Source organism: Coregonus clupeaformis, chromosome 27 (assembly GCF_020615455.1).
Source record: "Coregonus clupeaformis isolate EN_2021a chromosome 27, ASM2061545v1, whole genome shotgun sequence".
Lineage (NCBI taxonomy): Eukaryota > Metazoa > Chordata > Actinopteri > Salmoniformes > Salmonidae > Coregonus > Coregonus clupeaformis.
In genome coordinates this window covers 3,047,323-3,073,587 of record NC_059218.1, presented here as the reverse complement: position 1 = coordinate 3,073,587, position 26,265 = coordinate 3,047,323, and the positions used below count along the sequence as shown (strand labels likewise).

The 26,265-nt window shown below is 42.8% G+C and overlaps 1 protein-coding gene across 1 annotated transcript in view; it reads right to left on the bottom strand.

The window, feature by feature from the left end:
• The window catches only part of LOC121541405 (proteasome subunit beta type-7-like), a 28,889-nt gene extending 8,331 nt beyond the window's left edge, over positions 1-20,558 (bottom strand). The window contains exons 1-6 of the mRNA XM_041850392.1: positions 20,419-20,558; positions 18,955-19,048; positions 16,980-17,077; positions 16,552-16,692; positions 11,699-11,814; positions 6,791-6,849 (exon numbers count right to left, since the gene is read on the bottom strand). Of these exons, the coding sequence (XP_041706326.1) occupies positions 6,791-6,849; positions 11,699-11,814; positions 16,552-16,692; positions 16,980-17,077; positions 18,955-19,048; positions 20,419-20,480 (570 nt within the window). The 5' untranslated portion in view covers positions 20,481-20,558. The remainder of the gene's footprint in view (positions 1-6,790; positions 6,850-11,698; positions 11,815-16,551; positions 16,693-16,979; positions 17,078-18,954; positions 19,049-20,418) is intronic.
• Positions 20,559-26,265: the final 5,707 nt, after the last annotated feature.

The window sequence follows — 26,265 nt, the reverse complement described above, 5'->3', positions numbered from 1 at the left end:
GCCGTGCTCTACCAGCTGAGCTACAGAGGACCACAGCTTAAAGGGATACTTGTCCTTGATCTACTTCCCCAGAATCAGGTGAACTTATGTACAGTGAGGGAAATACGTTTTTTTATTTTTGTACGTTTGCCCACTGACAAAGAAATTATCAGTCTATAATTTTAATGGTAGGTTTATTTGTACAGTGGGAGACAGAATAACAACAAAAAAATCCAGAAAAAAACATGTCAAAAATGTTATAAATTGATTTGTATTTTAATGAGGGAAATAAGTATTTGACCCCCTCTCAATCAGAAAGATTTCTGGCTCCCAGGTGTCTTTTATACAGGTAACGAGCTGAGATTAGGAGCACACTCTTAAAGGGAGTGCTACTAATCTCAGCTTGTTACCTGTATAAAAGACACCTGTCCACAGAAGCAATCAATCAATCAATCAATCAGATTCCAAACTCTCCACCATGGCCAAGACCAAAGAGCTCTCCAAGGATGTCAGGGACAAGATTGTAGACCTACACAAGGCTGGAATGGGCTACAAGACCATCGCCAAGCAGCTTGGTGAGAAGGTGACAACAGTTGGTGCGATTATTCGCAAATGGAAGAAACACAAAAGAACTGTCAATCTCCCTCGGCCTGGGGCTCCATGCAAGATCTCACCTCGTGGAGTTGCAATGATCATGAGAACGGTGAGGAATCAGCCGGAGAACTACACGGGAGGATCTTGTCAATGATCTCAAGGCAGCTGGGACCATAGTCACCAAGTAAACAATTGGTAACACACTACGCCGTGAAGGACTGAAATCCTGCAGCGACCGCAAGGTCCCCCTGCTCAAGAAAGCACATATACATGCCCGTCTGAAGTTTGCCAATGAACATCTGAATGATTCAGAGGAGAACTGGGTGAAAGTGTTATGGTCAGATGAGACCAAAATGGAGCTCTTTGGCATCAACTCAACTCGCCGTGTTTAGAGGAGGAGGAATGCTGCCTATGACCCCAAGAACACCATCCCCACCGTCAAACATTGAGGTGGAAACATTATGCTTTGGGGGTGCTTTTCTGCTAAGGGGACAGGACAACTTCACCGCATCAAAGGGACGATGGACGGGGCCATGTACCGTCAAATCTTGGGTGAGAACCTCCTTCCCTCAGCCAGGGCATTGAAAATGGGTCGTGGATGGGCATTCCAGCATGACAATGACCCAAAACACACGGCCAAGGCAACAAAGGAGTGGCTCAAGAAGAAGCACCTTAAGGTCCTGGAGTGGCCTAGCCAGTCTCCAGACCTTAATCCCATAGAAAATCTGTGGAGGGAGCTGAAGGTTCGAGTTGCCAAACGTCAGCCTCGAAACCTTAATGACTTGGAGAAGATCTGCAAAGAGGAGTTGGACAAAATGCCTCCTGAGATGTGTGCAAACCAGGTGGCCAACTACAAGAAACGTCTGACCTCTGATTACCAACAAGGGTTTTGCCACCAAGTACTAAGTAATGTTTTGCAGAGGGGTATCTATTTCCCTCATTAAAATGTAAATCAATTTATAACATTTTTGACATGCGTTCTTCTGGATTTTGTTGTTGTTATTCTGTCTCTCACTGTTCAAATAAACCTACCATTAAAATTATAGACTGATCATTTCTTTGTCAGTGGGCAAACATACAAAATCAGCAGGGGATCAAATACTATTTTCCCTCACTGTACCTGCATTCAGTATGAAGGAAGTTAGAGGTAGTTTCGCGAGCCGATGTTAACTAGCGTTAGCGCAATGATGAAGTCTATGATATCTACTAGCATGCTATCGGTTACCATAGACTTCCAGTCATTGCGTTAACGCTAGTTAGCAACTTCCTTCAAACTGCACACAGAGACGTAAAATTGTAATGTTTGGGCCTTAATGCTATTAGCCTATACAATCGCATTGAATAACAGAATCACTACATGGAACAACAGTCCCCCCAAAAATGTAAAGGAAGTCTGTTCTGAAGTGCCTGTCCTTGATCTGAGAGATGTAAGAAAGATCAGGAAACATTTGGAATATTTTTTATTTTACATGTATTTAACCCCTTATTTTTTACGCTAAACAAACAGTCGCCACATATACTTCCATAAATTTTTTCAACTGGTACCGGGGGACATTCAGACAACTCGTGAAGCTTTTGGGCATCCTAGAGCAAAACAAACGACATGTACTGTACCAGTCAAAGGTTTGGACACACCTACTCATTCAAGGACTTTTCTTTATTTTTACTATTTTCTACATTGTAGAATAATAGTGAAGACATCAAAACTATGAAATAACACATATGGAATCATGTAGTAACCAAAAAAGTATTAAACAAATAAAAATATATTTTATATTTGAGATTCTTTGTTTAACACATTTTTGGTTAATACATGATTCCATATGTGTTATTTCATAGTTTGTGTCTTCACTACTATTCTATAATGTAGAAAATAGTAAAAAATAAAGAAAAACCCTTGAATGAGTAGGTGTGTCCAAACTTTTGACTGGTATTGTACGTGTTCATGAGAGTCTCACTTTTACACAGAGGGGTCATATTAGGGTGTAACCCAAATTGCTCGGACGCTACAGACAGAAGTTGGCAGATCGGCTATACTGACTTCAGACGAGTCCCAAGACGCTTGTTGGGGTTGTAGAGCAAAACGGAGAACACCATCGTGTTCGTGAGAGTCATCTAGAGTGGTGATAATAGTTTGTAGGCCAAACGATTTTGTGAGAAGACCGATTTTCAGGATGTCTCATGGTCTGACAAACACCGCTCTGTCACCTTTCACCGGAGATGCGTAAGTGTTACATAGGTGGATGCGGTGGATTGAGACGCATCCAATGCAAAATAACAGATACACTATATACACAAAAAGGTATGTGGACACCCTTTCAAATTAGTGGATTCGGCTATTTCAGCCACACCCGTATATAAAAATTGAGCACACAGCCATGCAATCTCCCTAGACAAACATTTGCAGTATAATGGCCTTACTGGAGAGCTCAGTGACTTTCATAGGATGCCACCTTTTCAACAAGTCAGTTCGTCAAATTTCTGCCCTGCTAGAGCTGCCCCGGTCAACTGTAAGTGCTGGTATTGTGAAGTGGAAATGTCTAGGAGCAACAACGGCTCAGCTGCGAAGCGGTAGGCCACACAAGCTACCAGAACGGGCCCGCTGAAGCGCATAAAAATCATCTGTCCTCGGTTGTAACACTCACTATCGAGTTCCAACTGCCTCTGGAAACAACGTCAGCACAAGAACCGTTTCTTTCGTTTGGCAGATGCCAGGAGAACGCTACCTGCACCAATGCATAGTGCCAACTGTAAAGTTTGATGGAGGAGGAATAATGGTCTGGGGCTGTTTTTCATGGTTTGTGCTAGGCCCCTTAGTTCCAGTGAAGGGAAATCTTAACACTACAGCCTACAATGACATTCTAGACGATTCTGTGCTTCCAAATTGGCGGCAACAGTTTGTGGGGAAGGCCCATTCCTGTTTCAGCATGACAATGACCCCGTGCACAAAGTGAAGTCCATACAGAAATGATTTGTTGAGATCGGTGTGGAAGAACTTGACTGGCCTGCACAGAGCCCTGACTTCAACCCCAACGAACACCTTTGGGATTAATTGGAATGCCGACTGCGAGCCAGGCCTAATCACCCTACATCAGTGCCCGACCTCACTAATGTTCTGGTGGCTCAATGGAAGCAAATCCCTGCAGCAATATTCCAACATCTAGTGGAAAGCCTTCCAAGAAGAGTGTAGGCTGTTATAGCAGGAAAGGGGGGAACCAACTCCATATTAATGCCCATGATTTTGGAATGAGATGTTCGACGAGCAGGTGTCCACGTACTTTTGGTAATGTAGTGTATTTGAAAACCTGTCTGCGCAAGGCACTTAAGAGGATAACATGCATTATTTCCTCTTTGGGTGAATCGGTAATGGAACGAGAGTAGGGATAAGGAGGAAGAAAGTCAGGATTTATGTGGACACCCGTATGGGAGCGAGGATAAAAGAGAGGTACTGTGCGTTTGCATGACGTGTGTATGTATTTTAGCGTGACCATGTGCTAGTGTGTGTATGTAGCACGCATGCTTACACATGTTTTTGCATGATAGTGTAGGTATACATGTTTGTGTGATACTGTCTAAGTAGGTAGCATGATTATGTGTGTATGTGTGAAGGATGATAATGTGTGTGTGCACCAGAGGCATTTTAACATTGGTCTGGAGGCAGTCTGTGGGCCTGAAGCAGTTTAATAATGGTCCACTCAGAAGAGAACTGTGGCCCCATCTCCAATCATTAACACACACATGGCCTGGCAGTGACAGAGCCATACAACAGCACTATATGGGAGAGAGTTAAACTCCAACAGGGCAAAGTGGCTTAGATTCAAGTGTCCGTAACATACTGTTGACACCGGCTTTTCCAAATTGACGGAGAAGCTTTACAATGTTGCCTTGGGGGTTAAGGTAAAGAAGGTGTATATTTCAGAAGATACGCACTGAGTGTACAAAACGTTAACACCTGCTCTTTCCATGACATACTGACCAGGTAAATCCAGGTGAAAGCTATGATCCCTTATTGATGTCACTTCAAATCAGTGTAGATGAAGGGGAGGAGATAGGTTAAAGAATAACTTTTAAGCCTTGAGACAATTGTGTATGTGTGCCATTCAGAGGGTGACTGGGCAAGACAAAATACACTGCTCAAAAATATTAAGGGAACACTAAAATAACACATCCTAGATCTGAATGAATGAAATAATCTTATTAAATACTTTTTTCTTTACATAGTTGAATGTGCTGACAACAAAATCACACAAAAATTATCAATGGAAATCAAATGTATTAACCCATGGAGGTCTGGATTTGGAGTCACCCTCAAAATTAAAGTGGAAAACCACACTACAGGCTGATCCAACTTTGATGTAATGTCCTTAAAACAAGTCCAAATGAGGCTCAGTAGTGTGTGTGGCCTCCACGTGCCTGTATGACCTCCCTACAACGCCTGGGCATGCTCCTGATGAGGTGGCGGATGGTCTCCTGAGGGATCTCCTCCCAGACCTGGACTAAAGCATCCGCCAACTCCTGGACAGTCTGTGGTGCAACGTGGCGTTGGTGGATGGAGCGAGACATGATGTCCCAGATGTGCTCAATTGGATTCAGGTCTGGGGAACGGGCGGGCCAGTCCATAGCATCAATGCCTTCCTCTTGCAGGAACTGCTGACACACTCCAGCCACATGAGGTCTAGCATTGTCTTGCATTAGGAGGAACCCAGGGCCAACCGCACCAGCATATGGTCTCACAAGGGGTCTGAGGATCTCATCTCGGTACCTAATGGCAGTCAGGCTACCTCTGGCGAGCACATGGAGGGCTGTGCTGCCCCCAAAGAAATGCCACCCCACACCATGACTGACCCACCGCCAAACCGGTCATGCTGGAGGATGTTGCAGGCAGCAGAACGTTCTCCACGGCGTCTCCAGACTCTGTCACGTCTGTCACATGTGCTCAGTGTGAACCTGCTTTCATCTGTGAAGAGCACAGGGCGCCAGTGGCGAATTTGCCAATCTTGGTGTTCTCTGGCAAATGCCAAACGTCCTGCACGATGTTGGGCTGTAAGCACAACCCCCACCTGTGGACGTCGGGCCCTCATACCACCCTCATGGAGTCTTTCTCACCGTTTGAGCAGACACATGCACATTTGTGGCCTGCTGGAGGTCATTTTGCAGGGCTCTGGCAGTGCTCCTCCTGCTCCTCCTTGCACAAAGGCGGAGGTAGCAGTCCTGCTGCTGGGTTGCTGCCCTCCACGGCCTCCTCCACGTCTCCTGATGTACTGGCCTGTCTCCTGGTAGCGCCTCCATGCTCTGGACACTACGCTGACAGACACAGCAAACCTTCTTGCCACAGCTCGCATTGATGTGCCATCCTGGATGAGCTGCACTACCTGAGCCACTTGTGTGGGTTGTAGACTCCGTCTCATGCTACCACTAGAGTGAAAGCACCGCCAGCATTCAAAAGTGACCAAAACGTCAGCCAGGAAGCATAGGAACTGAGAAGTGGTCTGTGGTCACCACCTGCAAAACCAGTCATTTATTGGGGGTGTCTTGCTAATTGCCTATAATTTCTACCTGTTGTCTATTCCATTTGCACAACAGCATGTGAAATGTATTGTCAATCAGTGTTGCTTCCTAAGTGGACAGTTTGATTTCACAGAAGTGTGATTGACTTGGAGTTACATTGTGTTGTTTAAGTGTTCCCTTTATTTTTTTGAGCAGTGTATATAAGTGGCTTTGAACGGGGTATGGTAGTAGGTGCCAGGTGCACCGGTTTGGGTCAAGAACTGCAACGCTGCTGGGTTTGTCATGCTCAACAGTTTCCTCCTGTATCAAGAATGGTCCACCACCCAAAGGACATCCAGCCAACTTGTCAAATCTGTGGGAAGCATTGGAGTCAACATGGGCCAGCATCCCTGTGGAACGCTTGACACCTTGGAGAGTCCATGCCCTGACGAATTGACGCTGTTCTGAGGGCAAAAGGGGGTGCAACTCAATATTAGGAAGGTGTTCCTAATGTTTTGTACACTCAGTGTATCTTCTGCAGTTGTAATCATAGTTAACATATTTCAAGTTGTGGGTTTGTTTGATTATTATTATGGCTTATAATAGGAGAGAAAGTATGTGCATTTGTCATTATGCAAAATACAGGCGAGGTATGGCCATGTTTGGCCTCCATTTTGACATTTGAAGATGTGTGTGGTGGATGTACAAAAATGGGCCAGGTCCAACTCACCTCCATGTCTTGCTTATAGCGGTCCTCAAACACTGCCATGGCAGCCAGCGAGCCAGAACCTGGGAGAGAGCAGAGACACAACAACCGCATGGTTAATGACTGTTGGAGTAACCAAAATTAAACCGTCCGACCAAAAAAAGGACAACAGTAACCAAGAGGAGACCAACAGTCAGTGACCAAGACGTGGACCGAATGGTTTACGACAGTCGCAGTGGTAAGTAAATGTTAAGGACCGCACATACAGTTTGAGAAACACCACTTTCAAAAATTCTTACAAAAGGTCCCTCACAAAGCTTCCTACTGGTAACCATGACTGAATGGCTATCTGGTCCAGATTTCAGCTGACCTTGCTTATTTCGAACACCCACTTCTTTAAAAACCCTCAGCGCCTCAGACATGTGGGGCAATTAGCCCGCTGAAGAAAGTGCTTATCTGTGACAAAAGCAAGATGCAAAAATTAGGAAGTTGAAAAAACCCTTTGTTTTGGTGGAGACTGGCCATTAAGACTTCTCTACAGCTGTATCTCTTTTACTTAAGAGGGAAACGGAGAAGATTAACCTACATTTTTCAATCCAATTAGGAGATGAAGTCTCATTTTTCTCCCATCCCTTCTCCCCTGCTCGCTCTTCCATCCCACAACATCTATCATGCCATCCTCCTCCCTGTGCTGCCAATGTCTGGTGTTTTATAGCCAGGTTGCCATGGGAGGCATTAAGAAGCGCAACAGCTGAGTTTTGCTGTGGTTTTCCAGTATGATAGAACGTGAAAAGGAGAGTAAAGGCCTGGAGACCAGTTGCCTGGCTACCCAAACTCCTTGCTCTAGCCAAACGCAACGCCTTGCCCATGGACGTTAGTTTATTCTCCGCAATGAGTCTGGATCCGAGTATTTCCCCAACGATTTCTAGAACACAAACGCATTCAAACCGTTTTGATTGGTCCCAGAAACCGATGGGTTGGGCCAGAGCTAGAACACACGTGGGTAAAGCAGCATTTAGAAAATTAGTCTTGGCTTTGATACTCTGGTTAGAGATGATCTAATCGCTGATTACTCAGTTTTGTAAAACATCCCTCCTTTTGGCAGTCGTAGACTGAAGTAGTAAACATAGAGCAACGGAATAAATTAGTTTGAGTCGTCAGGCAAGGAGACAAGCGCAGCAGTGTTTTCCATAAGCGCCTAAAAAACTGCCGATAATTCACTGTCAGCCGGCTACTTTTTCCACTTCATAAGGTAACTAGGCTTCTTTTCAATTAAAAGTTTAAATTCGCTAGACAGAAAAGTCTGTATAGCCAGCCAGCCTTGTTCGGGAGACCCATGAGGCAGCGCACGCATCACCGGGAGCACACTGCCTGCCCTTCAGGACATCTACAGTACCCGGTGTCACAGGAATCCCAAAAAGATCATCAAGCCACCTGAGCCACGGCCTGTTCACTACGCTATCATCCAGAAGGCGAGGTCAGTACAGGTGCATCAAAGCTGGGACCGAGAGATTGAAGAACAGCTTCTATCTCAAGGCCATCAGACTGTTAAATAGCCATAACTAGCCGTCCTCCTCCCAGTACCCTGCCCTGAACTTAGTCACTGTCACTAGCCGTGCCGGTTATTCATCCCGGCACCTTAGAGGCTAATGCGCTATGTATAGAGACATGGAACACTGGTCACTTTAACAATCTTTACATACTGTATTCTATTCCCATCCTGAACCAACATGAGAGGACACACACAGAAGGGGATAAGACATACCGCTGCTCCCAGTGTGAAATGAGTTTTACCCGGTTAAGGTATCTGAATAAGCATGAAAGAATACATACACAGGAGGAGAAGACATACCACTGCTCTCAATGTGGAAAGACATTTTCTCAGTCAGAGGACCTGAAATCACATGAGAGAATAGAGGCGCTGTGTTCTGACTTAAGTTTTTGACTTATGTCCTCTGTAGCTCAGCTGGTAGAGCACGGCGCTTGTAACGCCAAGGTAGTGGGTTCGATCCCCGGGACCACCCATACACAAAAATGTATGCACGCATGACTGTAAGTCGCTTTGGATAAAAGCGTCTGCTAAATGGCATATTATTATTATTATTATTATTAAAGGCCATCCTATTCATCTATTGCTGTACATATACTATTTTCTCTACACATTCTTCAGCTATACTACAGTGCATTCAGAAAGTATTCAGACCCCTTGACTTTTTCCACCTTGTTATGTTATAGCCTTATTCTAAAATTGATTAAATTGTTCCCCCCCCCCCCTCATAGATCTACACAAAATACCCCATTATGACAAAGCAAAAACAGGTTTTTAGAATAAATAAATTAAAAAATTAAAAAATGAAATCACATTTACATAAGTATTCAGACCCACAACACAATGACACACGTCTCAAGTTTTGAGGGAGCGTGCAATTGGCATGCTGACTGCAGGAATGTCCAACAGAGCAGTTGCCAGAGAATGTAATGTTCATTTCTCTACCATAAGCCACATCCAACGCCGTTTTAGAGAATTTGGCAGTACATCCAACCAGTCTCACAACCGCAGACCATGAGTAACCACGACAGCCCAGGACCTTCACATCCAGCTTCTTCAACTGCGGGATTGTCTGAGGGGCGGGGAGTGGGGGTGCTGAGGAGTATTTCTGTCTGTAATAAAGCCCTTTTGTGGCGATAAACTCCTTCTGATTGGCTGGACTTGGCACCCAAGTCGGTGGGCCTATGCCCTACCAGGCACACCCAGGGCTGCGCCCCTGCCCAGTCATGTGAAATCCAGAGTACAGCATAATGAATTTATTTCAATTGACTGATTTCCTTCTATGAACTGTAACTCAGTAAAATCTTTGAAATTGTTGCATGTTGCGTTTTATTTTTGTTAAGTATTAAACCGATAAATGGATCTCTGGGTGGGAAAAGACGAATGGGTGGGTTTGCCTGTGGGTCCTGCTTTTTGTTTAACATCCATTGGCTTACTAACAATAATTATAACAATGACATCATTAATACAACTTTTTACAATGGCAACGCTAGCTATTCTCTCTTGGAATTTAAAAGACCTAAACTCTCCAGCTGTCTTGATATCCTAGCAAGAACCATATTGATATAGCAATGTTCCAAGAAACACACCCAATCCAAAAGGACGCACATAGAACAGAGAACCATTTGTACAAACTAGCTGCTTTTTCATCAGCCCCAAACAAAACTAAAAGGTGTAATCATAATGATACACAATAAACTCTAAATTACCATCTAGGTTAAAGGCGAAGACTAAGAAGGCAGAATCACTTTCCTTAAATGTATCCATAATGGAAAGAAAATTGCCTTTATTCATGTGTACGCTCCAAATTCATATGATCCTACATTTTTTGATTATCTGAACAGCAAATGATTAGAATTAACTGAATTCTATATGGTTATCAGGACAGACATGAATGCCATTTTGGACATACAGGACATATCTAATAAGACCAACTACAATCCACATGCAACCAAGGCTCTCCAGCACATACTCTACGATTACAACCTCATTGATGCCTGGCGAGCACATAATCCTAAAGCAAAAGAGCACACTTTCTACTCAAACAGGCATAAATCATTCTCACAAATGTGACGTTTCAGGAAACTAGGCATATGTCGCGCATCACTACTTCACAGGAGAGGCATTTGAACGTAAACTTTATTTTTTATCAAAATGCGTTTGTCAGAAATGCCTTCTGGAAAATGTGAACTTTCATGTGCATTAATAACAAACTTGTATGCCATTTGTAAATACGAATACAATTGTTAAATTATGAGCCTAGTTGGTTTAGCCACGGAAAGAGACAGGAACCTTCCTGCTAGCCATGATTGGCTGAGATAATGGCTGGGCTGGACATGCCGAGAGATGAGTTCGGATTGGTCTGCCATGTAGCACGCTTCTGTCTATCACATGAGCTGGTCAGTATGTGTAGATAATCCTTTCTAACACTGCTTTAAAAATATATATATAATGTAGAAGAACTGCAAAAGTGTTGCTCTCCACTTTCTGGAGGACTGAGTTTTGAAATCAGTGAAATGCTCGGTGGAATTAGAGTATGATAGCTAATGAGATGTCGTTTGATTGCAAATATGCAGAGGGAGTCAAAAAGAGAACACAAAGAAGGCTGTTGTATAAAACACCTGTTTCCGGATTACATCTTCAAAGTAAAGGCAACCATGGCATCCGTGACAGAGAGGGAGACGCATCCATCCATCGCTTGATATATTAAACTTTTGCCATAGCCAGTTGGCAAGCATTCTAAAACGTCCCATTTGCCAGGCAAAATATTTAAGCACAACTGTTGCAGTGGCGTAAATGACGGGATTGAACGTACAATGCCAAGATTTGAACCTGTATTGTAAACATCCTCACTCACATCTTCCATGTTTACAAGTTGGCGCGTGTCCACACGGATCATAAACACAGGTTAAATTAGCTCAAAGAAGGGGTTTGTCAGTTTCCTTTTGCGAGTGAGGACACTTCGCTTCTTCCTTCACACAACGGAAATCACAATTTCACAACACATCCTCCCCCAGAAGTTAAAGAGAATTTTACTTCTGGGTAACCAAGATTAGGGGTAAAGTGAGTAGGCAACAGGATATATAATATGCAGTAGCAGCAGCGTATGTGTCAAACGCTGTCACAAGAGTTAGTGCAAAGGGAGGGTCAATGCAGACAGTACGGGTAGCTGAGGTCTGAAGCACCACCTTCAAACAAAGTGGTAATCCGAGAGAGAGCAAGAGTGCGGATAGAGTGCGAGAAGAGGGATACAAATTGATTAAGAAACAAAGGAGAGAGAAAGAGGGTAGGAGATGGAGAGCAACAGATTACAAGAAAAATAGTTGGAAATAAATAATAAGAGAGCAAGAGAGGTAACGGTAAGTAGTAGCTGGCAGACTCACCCATGGTGACGTAGGGCAGCTTGTCGGTGGAGCCGTGGGGGTAGATGCTGTAGAGGTGGGGACCATTACAGTCCATTCCACCCAGAACCAGGGCAGCACCGATGTGGCCTTGGTATCTGAGGACGCAAACAGGGGCGTCAATTGGGTATGGCAGTCGCCAACACCAACAATTTAAAATAGGCTACTAAAATCACTCCAATCCCGATTAAAAGGAAAAGGCAGTTTAGATGCCTGGGAGCAGGAGGGAAGGCGGTTTTGTATGGCTTGCTGGCTTTATGGAGAGCAGAGACCTATATATAATAACAACAAGATGCTCATGTCGCCGCCCTAACAATCAGAGTCGTTGTCCCAAAGGCAGACGACAAGCTTAGGTCCAAAATAAGCCCATAGAAACGCATTGGGCTTATTTTGGACAGATTTTTTGGCGAGAGTGAAAGCTCTCACTTCACCTTTTCCTCTCTGTGGAGAGCGCATCGACGCAGCTGCAGGGAACAGCGGGACTTTTAATTAACATATTGCAGAAGATGGTTGTAGTAGATTGGTTTGGCTATGTAACTGCTGTTTGACTTGACATGAAACTAAACTAGCTAATTCTTGCATGACATTTGTTTGTAGAATGTTAAGTCCCCTATTGCCTGAGGTGAATGAAGCTACAGCAACAAGGGTATAATGTCTGGAGTCAATTTAGCTTGTTTTCCAAATTGCATTTGAGTTTTTAAATTGTGTAGAAATGCAGTAAATGAGCTTCAATTTTGTTATTTTTTGCCATACCCTTGTTTTTTCTGAAATGACGCCCCTGGATGCAAAGTCAATGAACTATTCCTTTTATTCTATTGCAGCTATAGGGCCCTATAAAATCGGTTTTCTTTTTTTTTCCAAAATTCCATCTTGTTTTTACAGGTTTATGCTCACAAATCACACTTTTTAAAAGAAAAACAACCGTATTGGATGTTCTAAGTCCACAACAATCCTTAAACAACATCAGGAGACCCCTTTTGAGGTCTGGCAAAAATCTAAGATATGTAGATTTTTGGATGTAGTTAACCTTTAATTCAAGTGCCACCAGCCAGAGACTGTTGTTCGGTTAGCATTGTTTCTGTAGTGCTCATGTGATTGCAGACTTTTCTAAACAAAATGGCCACTGGATTGATGGAAATAATTATATTCTGCCAGGTAGGCATAGGCTACTTTGTAGTTAAAATTTACTTGAGAAGGTTTTGGGGAAAGCCTTTACATCTCTACCAGAAGTAAGTTATCATTAGCATCATTGCCAATGCCTACACAAGTGTAGACCAGTGGTCACCAACCTTTTCTGAGTCAAGATCACTTTGAGTCAAAATGCAAGCAGAGATCTACCGCTTTTTTTTTTTTACATGACTTAAAAACATAAGCCTATGCAACATTAACCTATTAAAAACAGTACTGTAGCAATGAGGTTTGTGCAGTATGCAAGAGGCCCAATACATTTTCACTGCATATTGGCTTTGTTTAATCCCTTTCCTCCGCTGACACTGACCAAAACTGGACACAGTCTTCCAGCTGATGGCGAAACTCGAGTCACACCGCATTATTTCTGCCTCATGCATAAATTCATGTTGTTACTCCTATGAACAGAGAAAGTGAAATATTCGGATGTTAAAAAAAGATCCAAGACGCTAATAATAACGCAAGCCTATCGATACACTTTCCTACTCATTCATTACAGCTGCAGTGCTGGTTGTAGCACGAGTGGAAGAACGCGCATTTTATTGCTTATAAAAGTGTTGACTGAAAAGTGTTGACAGTGCTGAGTAAGAACTGAAACATGAATGCACTCAAAAACAGCAGCTCTTTGCTGTATTCGTTGACAGTCTCACTCTAGTCATGGTTTTAAACATTTTGAAATCTCATTGCGTCAACTTTGCTTTAGCCTTCTTTTACGCCTGCTACGTTACTGCAGACACGGTAATCTGAGCCATCCGTCTGGCCAGTGGTAGGCCTACAGTGCACTTGATTTCCTCTCCAGGCCCGCCAGAAAGGCAGAGTATGTACCTACAGACACATGAAATGGTTAAAAATGGTAACACTCCGCCTACCTGGCCTGCAGTGCAGCTGAATCCGGTGCTACTACCGCCAACAGCGCAAGATTAATAATGTCGACAGCAAAATGGATGCGGAGGACGAGAAAAACTTGAAACGGGCGAATGTTTACTAGTTGCTCAGGAGGGAAAGGGGAAGTCAGATCTGTAGAAGACATTTGAGTTAGTTGTGGAAACTACTGGAAATCAACAAAAAGGAGGGTATAAGAGCAAGCGTTGCGTGAGTATTTGTGTGCCAAACAGTTGCTGTTAGATTGAAATATTATTTTTTCTGCCCATTTGGAAGTGTAAACACTAAATAAGTATATCAGAGAGATAAAAAGCCTTTATAACAGCAGACTAAAAACAGTTGCACGCATTCGTGAATTGTAGTGTATTTATTGTTTAGAAAAATTATTCACAGCTCCCTTTGTTATTTTATTTTAAAACTTTTAAAAAATGCTTGATTGCATTTGAAAGCATGAATGTCTCGTATGCTGTGTGATGGCATGAACGAATGAATAATTGATTGATACAGTAGCCTATATATTGAAAAATAGAAATAAATTACGGTATTAAGACTAAACAGGAAGTGCTCTTAGGCCTACAGCTCGATGGTGGTTATACAAGGCTACTATACAAAGCCTACTAATGATAATGACATTACTTATTATAATGATCATAATAATAATTGTAATAATACAAATAAGAACATCAAGAAAAAGGAGGGTATAGGAGCGAGAGCTGCGTGCATATTGTGTGTGACAAACAGGTGTTGTTAGATAACAATATAATTTTTCTGCCTGCAAGTAAAACCAGTCTGTTCTTACAAAAAAAAATGGCAATGCCTTGATTACAGAATAGCAAAGATTAAAAACAGCCAAATCTGTGAAATTGCTTTATCCAACATTTTGCCATTGCTTAAGGCTTTGTGCTCATTAAACACTCAAACAGGCAACAGAAGTACAATCTGTCTTATTTCTCTAGGCACATTTAACAGTTATTGTTATAGACCTAATTAAGTTGGGGTTTGCTCTCTCCTCAGTTTTCTTCGACAATTAGGCTAAGCCCTATTCGCACGGAACTAGTATTACTAGAGAACATTGGTTATGTAATTATTACCCCAGAATATCCGTTATTCCAGAGGAATGACGGATAACAGCGCTACACTGATAACTCAAGCTTGGTTCCCAAGTTTCTAACCCATACCAAACCATCTTCAGTATAATGTCGACCATAATAATTGAATTGAAGAAGTGAGATCATAATCATTAGGATATTTTAGCGATCCACAGTAGACGTCAAAATGCCCCCCAGCCTTCAGATGCGTTTTAAGGCTATGGATATGAAAGTGAACTTTACATTTTCAAACATTTAGGTCAGTTGTATGCTGCTTTGCGATCTATTAACAGGAAGGGTTACATTAAATATGCGCAATATTTTTTACTGATGCAATTCATACGCACATAAGTTAATACATGTAGGCCCTTCATATAGAGTGCCTTCGGAAAGTATTCAGATCCCTTGACTTTTCCACATTTTGTTACGTTACAGCCTTATTCTAAAATTGATTAAATTGTTGTTCCCCTCATCAATCGACCAAGAGCCTATCGACCAAACAATCGACCAGTCGACTAAATGGGCTCAGCCCTAATTTCTTCACATTTTATTGTGTTACAAAATGGGATTAAAATCAATTTAAATTGTCATTCTTTGTCAACATTCTACACAAAATACTCTAATGTCAAATTGGAAGAATATACACTACATATACAAAATTATGTGGACACCCCTTCAAATTAGTGGATTTGGCTATTTCAGCCACACCCGTTGCTGACAGGTGCATAAAATCGAGCACACAGCCATGCAATCTCCATAGACAAACATTGGCAGTAAAACGGCCTTACTGAAAAGCTCAGTGACTTTCAATGTGGCACTGTCATAGGATGCCACCTTTCCAACAAGTCAGTTCGTCAAATTTCTGCCCTGCTAGAGCTGCCCCGGTCAACTGTAAATGCTGTTATTGTGAAGTGGAAACGTCTAGGAGCAACAATGGCTTAGTCGCGAAGTGGTAGGCCACACAAACTCACAGAACTGGACCGCTGAGTGCTGAAGCGCGTACAAATTGTCTGTCTTAAGTTGCAACACTCACTACCGAGTTCCAAACTGCCTCCAGAAGCAATGTCAGCACAATAACAGATTGTCGGGAGCTTCATGAAATGTGTTTCTATGGCCGAGCAGCCGCAAACAAGCCTAAGATCACCATGCGCAATGCCAAGCGTCGGCTGGAGTGGTGTAAATCTCGCCGCCATTGGACTCTGGAGTGATGAATCACGCTTCACCATCTGGCATATGCCAGGAGAACGCTACCTGACCAAATGCATAAAATGCCCATGATTTTGGAATGAGATGTTCAACATACTTTTGGTCATGTAGTGTACATATATATTTTTTTATAAATACAAAATTCTGAACTAAAATATAATCATTGCATAAGTATTCAGCCTCTTTGTTTAGGCAAGCCTAAATTAGTTCAGGAGTAACAAATCACATAAGTTACATGGACATAGAAATAATAGGGGTTGACATGATTTTTGAATGACTAACCCTTCCTTTGACCCCCATACATACAACATATGTAAGGAATATTGACAAAAAATGACAATTAAATGCATTTTAATAGCACTATGTAACAATAAATTGTGAAGCAATCTGGGTCTGAATAGTTTTGCAAGGCACTGTATGGCTAATAAAAAAAGTGAGCACTTGGTTGGGGGGACTGGATGGATGGTGTACCTGAACAGCATCTGCTTGAGCATGCGGTTGGCGGTGGCCACGCGGGGCAGACGGCCCGTGGAGAGGGAGTGCAGCTCCAGGTTGGAGGAGATGATCTGGGTGCTCATCTCAGTGTCTGCCGCCGTGCCCGCTCCACAGCAACTGGATGGACACAAAACATGACACAGTAGAGGCCAGGATTAGAGTTGACATGCATTTATGAAACTACACTTTAAATAAATGTTAATATCACGTGACGCCTCTGTTATTGCCTAAAGACTAAGACAGCAGCACGTATTCTGGGTATTGTTCACTGAAGCACAGCGATACAATGTTATTCACACATTAGCCATCATCATACCTGTTGCACAGTGGTACACCACAATACTGTCAAGTCATTCACACAACTCTAATATAAAAACAGGAAAATAGGAAAAGGGGCCACTTACTAGATGTTGGGGGAGATGTAGTGGATCTTGGAGCAGTTCTTATCTGCCACAATCATGCCTTCTGTGGCCCTGGTGTCAGCACCAAGAACTATCCCATCCTACAGGAATGAAAAAAACGTTAAATCAAAGAGTATAAATAGCTATTTTTGAAAATATTTTTTTTAAAGAGTAGCCATATTGCATGCATTTTTTGCTTAATGTTTGGTAGCTCTGAAGTCAACATTTTGGTTTCATACATGACATCGCATTTAACCAGATACGGGATAATGGAATGGTGGAATTATAGAGCGCTCAGCCTGAACTTGGGCTATTTCAGGAAAACACAGCATGCCTTATCAGTACATTTTTGGAGCGTGATCTTTATCACTTTGGTGAAATATACTGAACAAAACTATAAAACGCAACAAGAAAAGTGTTGGTCCCATGTTTCGTGAGCTGAAATAAAAGATCCCAGAAATATTCTATACGCACAAAAAGCTTATTTCTCTCACATGTTGCGCACAAATTTGTTTACATCCCTGTTAGTGAGCATTTCTCTTTTGCCAAGATATTCCATCCACCTGACAGGAGTGGCATATCAAGAAGCTGATTAAACAGCATGGTCACTACACAGGTGGACCTTGTGCTGGGGACAATAAAAGGCCACTAAAATGTGCAGTTTTGTCACACAACACAATGCCACAGATGTCTCAAGTTTTGAGGGAGCGTGCAATTGGCAAGCTGATTGCAGGAATGTCCACCAGAGCTGTTACCAGATAAATTAATGTTCATTTCTCTACCTTAAGCCAACATAGTTTCAGAGGATTTCGCAGTACGTCCAACCAGCGTCCAACCGGCCTCACAACAGCGGTTTGCTGATGTCAACGTTGTCAACAGAGTGCCCCATGGTGGCGATGGGTTATATGGTATGGGCAGGTATAAGCTACGGACAACAAACACAATTGCATTTTATCGAAGGCAGTCGTGCCATTCATCCGCCGCCATTACCTCATGTTTCAGCATGATAATGCACGGCCCCATGTCGCAAGGATTTGTACACAATTCCTGGAAGTTGAAAATGTCCCAGTTCTTCCATGGCCTGTATACTCACCAGACATGTCACCCATTGAGCATGTTTGGGATGCTCTAGATCGACGTATGTACGACAGCGTCTTCCAGTTCCCACCAATATTCAACAATTTCGCACAGCCATTAGAGGAGTTGGACAACATTCCACAGGCCACAATCAACAGCCTGATCAACTCTATGCCGAAGGAGATGTCACGCTGCATGAGGCAAACTGTGGTCACACCAGATACTGACTGGTTTTCTGTAACACAGCCTACTTTATCTATTTTATTGCTCTCACGAATTTCGGGATATCCAATTGCGATCCAATCTCATTGCTGCAACTCCCCAATGGGCTCGGGAGAGGCGAAGGTCGAGTCATGCGTCCTCCGAAACATGACCCGCCAAACAGCGTTTCTTAACACCTGCCCACTTAACCCGGAAGCCAGCCGCACCAATGTGTCGGAGGAAACACTGTCCTACTGATGACTGAAGTCAGCCTGCAGGCGCCCAGCTCACCACAAGGAGTCACTAGAGCGCGATGAACCAAGTAAAGCCCCCCCAGCCAAACCCTCCCCTAACCCGGATGACGCTGGGCCAATTGTGCGCCGCCCTATGGGACTCCCGGTCACAGCCGGTTGTGACACAGCCCGGGATCGAACCCGGGTATGTAGTGACGCCTCAAACACTGCGCCACTCGGGAGGCCCCTACTTTTTTTTTTTTAAGGTGTCTGTGACCAACAGATGCATATTTGTATTGCCAGTCATGTGAAATCCATAGATTAGGTCTTAATGAATTTATTTCAATTGACTGATTTCCTTATATGAACAGTAACTCAGTAAAATCTTTTAAATTGTTGAATTTATATTTTTGTTCAGTATAGATAGATAAGGTGAAAAAGATATGTAAACACAAAGTAATCTTTACCTTAAAAACAACCCCAACGATTGTGGTTCCTGTTTTCCGGGCAGCAGGCATCCTACATCCTAATTTGGTAACTTCAGCTTCCAAGACTGCATTCCTAAAACAACAACAGAAACATGGTCAGAAACAGACTGTGCTAGAAAGTCATGGACACATGACTTCAGGACAACGTCATGCATGTGCCCTTGATGGCTATGTAGTCTGTCACCATTAACACCAACGTGGACAAAAATGGTAGGGTAATTCAATATCAAATGTAATGCAAAATATTCTACACCCATTGTACACAACAATCTTAGATAGTTATCAATTTACCTGGGCAGATTGTAGCTAGTTTGATAATCTGCTGCATCATCGGTGTGCGTTGCCCGACAATCAGACTGTGATACCTCTGGTTCACAGTCAGATTAATGCCATACATTTGTTTGAAAATGTCCTCTAACAACCTCTACAAGCCAGAATGTTGAATACAATTATATTTTAACTTACTTTACCGGTTGTCCATGTGGTTTGTCCTTTTGCAGGTTGGAATGTGAGACAATATATCCACAGGAAAGTATAATTAAATCAACTTTTCAAAGCCTGGTGGTGCGTTCAGATTTCTATCACATGTGCAGAACCATGTAAACACGTCCACGAGCTCGGCAAGTATGCATGAGTCTTCTGCATGTATTTTCATATTGTGTGCATGTTTTACGTGACAGAAATCTGAATGCACTACCAGCGCTTTGAAAAGTTTATGCAAATATACTTTCCTGTGGATATTTTTTCTCACATTCCTACCTGCAAAAGGACCAACCACACGGAAAACCGTTAAAGTTAAAAATATAATTGTATTCAACATTCTGAGGTAGTCTGAGTAATCTTTCCTGATCCAAACGATCATATCTGCCCGATGTATAATTCAATGCAATTCAACCTCGGGTCTTCAGACTACGGCTGCGGGTTGAGCGCAACAAGCCAAGCCAAGTAACGGGAAATGAGGTGGATGTCAAACTTGATACCAAAAATGTGACAAGTCAATATGCATTTTCATTTAGAAATTCAACTCCGCTGTGACTAAAGAAATGTGTAGTTAGTTTAATTAGTCAGCGAACGTCAGCTAACATAAGGGCGGCATGCATTGTTTTCCGCTAACCGGCTAATACTAGCTACAATTAGCTCTATAGCTAGGCTAATTGTAAACAAACGGTGGGTAACTTTCAGTCAGGGTTATTTATGTGAGTTTGAAAACAGTTTATCAAAACGTAAGTTGTCGCAACCTACGAAATCAGTTTGTTCCATTCATTCATCATTCTAGGTAGAAAAACTGCTTTTAGAAGTGTCTGAGTCATTCAAGCAGGCCGTGAGGGACCGGCAACATCAAATAACTCAGAGAATACATTTCTAAATTATTTCAATATATAAAAGTCACAAAACACCTGGACATGCGCCGCGTTTTTTTTTCAATTGTCGCTGAATCCTTACCTCTTGCAATTTTCGAAACTGAAACCCCCAAGCTGCGTCTGGCACACTGACAAAGTCGCCATTTTTCCTGTACTGAATTCCAGATTCCGAGAAGCGTGCCTCACTAAAACCAGAGAGGAAGAGAGGAAGCGAGAGCGATCACTCACTGAGGTATAAAGAACATAACTGGGCCCAAAATCTGTCTTCTCCAGCAGGTGGCGTTTTTCGTTTTTTCCGCTCATCAAGCAAGGAGTTTCTGTATGGAGGTCAAAAACCTTTTAGTAAATACAACCACCGACTTTTTCCTGTGGGAGGGTCGCCCTGGTAGTAGCTAGTTGTAGGTTTTTATACAGTGATATAGTAATGTGAATGCCCAAGACCAGTCTTTTAGTTAATTTGACCATTGGAAAAAAAACGACTGCTTAAATAAGGCAATGCGGAACACAATAAATAACGCAATATATGGAAGAGTATTAGGGCCAAGTGAAGAGGAAAAAATAAATAAACAGCTATGGGTGGTGGTAGTTGGATATTATTTGGGTCTGGACAGTACTTTAACCCTGTAGAGTCTAAACCGGGGGAGGGGGTGGGGGTTTCTAAGCTAACATATGGAATTGTTTTAAGATGGTCATACTAAGGAATATTTAGCTATTTGATTTTGAATTTTAAAACCACTTAAGGTATCAAAAATAATATTTAAAAAATGACAGGATGAAACATTGAATGTAACATTACCGCTATTAGCCAATAGAAACGCATTGAATAACAGATTCACTACATGGTACAACAGAAACATCTAAAGGAAGTTTGTTCTGAAGTGTCTGTCCTATATGTGAGAGATATAAGAAAGAACAGGAAACAATTGTATTTATATGTTTTTATCCCCTTTTATATTTAACTGGTACCAGGACCTTCAGAGGAGTCTTCTGAGGCTTGTGGGCATCCTAGAGCAAAACGGGGAGTCTCATCTTTCAATAGAGTTTTTAGGCCAAACCGTTGAAGTTTGATTTTCGGGATGTCTCATGGTCTGACAAACATCTCTAACTCTGCCACCTTTCACCAAAGGTGCGGAAGGGCAATATCGGTGGATGCTGTGTTGGATTGAGACGCAGCCCATGCAACAAAAAAACAAAAACAAAATCTCTAGTTTAAACAGACAGATTATAATGGGGATTTTTTTATTATGTTAATGAGATTTCCGCGAGGGCGCGTCCAATGTAGGCTAAGGGTAAAAAAAAAAAGTGGCAATATTTCGAGAATAAAGTGGCAATATTTTGAGAATAAAGTTTACATTTTGAGAATAAAGTTACAGTTATATTTAAGATTAAGGTATAGGCCTATGCATCTCAGTGCTTGAGGCGTCAATACAGACCCCCTGTTTCGATTCCAGGCTGTATCACAACCGGCCGTGATTGGGAGTCCCATAGGGAGGCGCACAATTGGCCCAGCGTCGTCCGGGTTTGGCCGGTGTAGGCTGTCATTGTAAATAAGAATTTGTTCTTAACTGACTTGCCTAGTTAAATAAAGGTAAAATAAATAATAAAATAATAAAATATGAGGTTACTAAATTGAAAGTGTACCTAAAACACCATGCCATTATGCACAAAGTTGTAAATTAACCTGGTTTTGACTCTAGAGAGTTACAGCTAGGCCAGCAGCCTATATGTCAAAACGAAAGGTTAACTTACACATTTGTGCGTAATGGCATGGCAGTAACCTCATAGGCCTATGCTTATTATCTTGTGAATGCAAGTCACGGATTGCATGGAGAAGGATAGCGCGTCCATGTCGGACTCATGGGCTGACCACAAACCCCTGTCATGGACCTTGCAGGGGTTTGGGTAAAGCCCCGTCTGAGACAGCAATTTTACGGCAGTGGCGTGGATTCATGGATGCCAAGGGAAGTCAGGCTACCACCAAAAATTGACCAAGAAAAAAAACATAATTAAATTCACAAGAGGCTGAATGAATATCACTGGAGAAAGCATCTGAGTGAGCGAAACAGCGCCCCTCTGTCTCTGTATGTATATACCATCTATCTGACTCTGTCTGGTCATAAAGAGTATGACATTGTTGCCGCCAGTAGCATTGAACCCAAGGGAAGCCAGTGAGCATTTGGCCTCCCTTGATAAAAAAAAAGTATAAAATAATAGCCAATCAGCATTGAGCTAAACTTAGTGAGCTCAACTGTGAATGGTCCTGGTGCACCAAAAAAAAGTATCAAGGGAAGTCAGTTTGGATTTGGCTTCTCTCCTATCACATCGCATCAAGAGAAATACGTAATTGACAGAAACAACTTGAATTGTTGCATCCCGTTGTGTTGTAGTCCTTCCGGTGGCTAGCTAACTAGCTAAAATTGGCCCTTTCCTAAATTAGCCATGGAGGGAGATAGGGATTTGGACTTGTGGTTTTACTTAATTTTCCGTACTGGCCAATGATTATAACGACGATTCTGATCCAACCATAAATTCATACATTGTGCCCCTGGGCTGAGAGGATGGAAGTTCAATATGTAGCTAGATGTAGAAGGCTAATGTTAACTAACTAGCTAACGTTGCCCATGAAAATAAGTTAGGCTACCGAGCAAGCATTTTAGCCAGGGGCCTGTTGCACAAAAGTAGAATTAAGACATCCGGGATAAATGACTCAGCTGAGCTCAATGAAGCCAAAACATGTGCGTCCAGGCTTAATTGGTTGCACAAAGACCAAGCCAGGATGAGCAGACACGGATTCATTAAGCCAGGTGAAACCAATCCTGGATAGGTGCGCGCTCACGGCTCACTCAAATAGACCCCGCCACAGATCACAGATTAACTGATTTACCATGGCAACTAGAGCCGCGTACTTTTCCCCGTCGGAAGCACAAATCCTCATGGAGGCATACGAGGAGGTAAAATATATAATTAAGAAGAAAGGCAACACCGCCACAGTGATAAAGCAAAGAGAAAAAGCGTGGCAAAGTATTGCAGACCGCCTGAATGCGTAAGTAGTGCACAATTACACACTCACCGCTCCGCTGAAACATCACAATTACAATTCAAATATTTAATTCACATCTCCAAAAATGCAGTTGTACTGTAATTATGAAACGGTTAAATTTTTAATTGAAATGCACTGCAGATATGAGTGAAATTGTGTAAAGTAACTCCATCACACTGTATAAAGCTATGATAAATTGTTTGATATTTTTACTGAAAACAAGACAAAAATACCAAGTAATTTTTTGCAGTGTGACTCCATTAAATGTGTGTGTGTGTGTGTGTGTGTGTGTGTGTAGATTAAACATGAACGGGCCAAAACGGACATGGCAGCAGGTCAAAATCAAATACAAGAACATTCTGCAGAATGGTATGGTCCCTGACTAATATTTAACAAAGCACAAGCATATATTGTACCCAGAAGGTGCCTGCTCACACATTGTCTGTACTGTTTTAGCAGTGAAAAAGAATACCCACAGACAAGGCACGGGTGGTGGGTCACCAAAGGCTGACCTTACCCCAGCAGAGGACATGGCCTTGGAGCTAAATAAAGGCAGGCCCGTCTTAGAGGGGATCCCTGGGGGGAAAGAGACGAGCATAGGTTCCTCCCAAGATGCCACCCGCTTCATTCAAGGTATGTCCTTCCATCTCTACATGGGATACAACCACATTCATATTGAATCAATTTGGACTGTCTGACTTTGGTTTACCTATTGCCTTGCAGTGTCTGGCAGCACTGTGTTCCTGTTAGAGCCACCAGCACAAGCACCAGACAATGCTGATCCAGTGAGTACTCCATCAAAGGCATACTGTAGGCCTGGCATGTCTTGTCTACTAGCTTCAATATGAATCCGATTAAATGTGATAGGGTGAAGGCCCCAGTGCAGCAGCAACAGCACATGATGGAGACGATGATGAGGAGGAGACCATCTCTCTGGATTCCAGAAGGCATGAGGTATCATGTTAAGACTGTGAAAGTACTATTTACTCTACAATGGTGAGGAGTCCTCATCAAAATCAAAAAATCTAATTTCTTTTACAGGACCCAGATGCTATACAGTGGGAAAACCAGCCTGGCAACATAGTGCGTATTAATAAAAGGACACCACATCCTGCCAAATTCCAGCTGCGCTAATTGTATTGTGTTCACAGAGCTCACAAGCTATCAGAAAGTTGTATGGCAACCACCTCCGGCGCCAAATAGAACTGGCAGACATAGACATTCAGTACAAGAAGAAAAAGATGGAAAATCTTGCACTGGAGTCCGAAATAAAAAAGAGGACAATTAGGAAACTGGACCTTGAAATAAAAAAACTTGAGAGGGAGGTGAGATATGCCTTCAATGTACACTGTATGCTAACTGTAACACAAATGTATTAATCATTATTTTTCTTTCCTCCCCCAGCTCCAAGAAGATGACACAGCTCAAAATAAAAATTAGGTATATTCTCGTAAAGTCAAGTGAGCCATGACATATGAGCTCTTATTGTGAGCACACAGGACGGTGGCATCTTTCTAAGGTTTTTTTATTTTCCCAGCAATCAGTACAACCAAGTCATCGTTATAAGGCATCGCCCTCTTTTGCCCACCCCCAGCACCAGGTGTGGCCACTAGCCTATATGAAGGCCCAAAATTGTGTGTTCCTTTCTGCTCTGACAATGGCATGCCCATTCGTGCGAGATGTGGTGGATGAAGAAGCACTTGTGCTGAGGAGAGCCTTCAGGCGAGAAAGGGTCTTCAGGGACCGGTTGGACCCACTGGCCTTCCCTGATGACCATCTATATGAAAGATACAGGTTTTCTGCAGATGGCATCAGGTATCTATGCAGACTACTGGGTCCCAGGATTAAGCACCGCACTGCACGGAGCCATGCACTGAGTGTGGAGCAAATGGTTTGTGTGGCCTTGCACTTTTTTGCTAGTGGAGCCTTCCTGTACTCAGTGGGGGATGCAGAACAGCTGAACAAGGCCACAATTTGCCGCACAATAAGGAGTGTGTGTCTGGCTATCAAAGCATTAGCAGATGTCTTCATCTCCTTCCCTGGCCACAGAAGACTCTGTGACATCAAAGAGGAGTTCTATAGGATTGCAGGTAAGAGGATCTACAAATTACAGGACAACTGTTAACACATAGTAGGATACTCATTACTTTGTGTGACAGGTTTCCCCAATGTCATTGGTGCAGTGGACTGCACACACATAAGGATAAAAGCCCCCTCAGGTGTCCATGAGGCCGATTTTGTGAATAGGAAATCCTTTCACAGCATTAATGTTCAGGTGAACATAACTTTTTGATATTGTCCATTGACGAACACTCTGCATTGCCAGTGATGTGCATTGATTGGTGTAATATTCCTCATCTTATGATTTCAGATGGTCTGCAATGCTGACTGTGTGATCAGCAATGTTGTGGCAAAATGGCCTGGCTCAGTCCATGACTCCAGAATCTTTCGGGCCTCTGAAATCTATCAGTGCCTATCACAAGGTAAGCCACACAACCCCTATTTATAACCATCATGGCTGTGTCAAGAATATCACTGTGTTTATGAGGTAGTAATGATGAGATTTTGTGTTGACAGGTGAATTCTCTGGTGTGTTGCTGGGAGACAGGGGGTATGGCTGCCAGCCTTTTCTCCTGACACCTTTCACAGACCCCCAGGAAGCACAGCAGGCCTACAACCATGCCCATGCCAGGACCAGGGCCAGAGTTGAAATGACCTTTGGCCTCCTGAAGGCACGCTTTCACTGCCTTCACAAATTAAGGGTCAGCCCTGTTAGGGCATGTGATATTACTGTGGCTTGTGCTGTCCTCCACAATGTGGCCTGCCTGAGGAAGGAGAGGGCCCCCAGAGTGCCACCAGCCATGGACTGGGACAATCCGGCAATCTTCC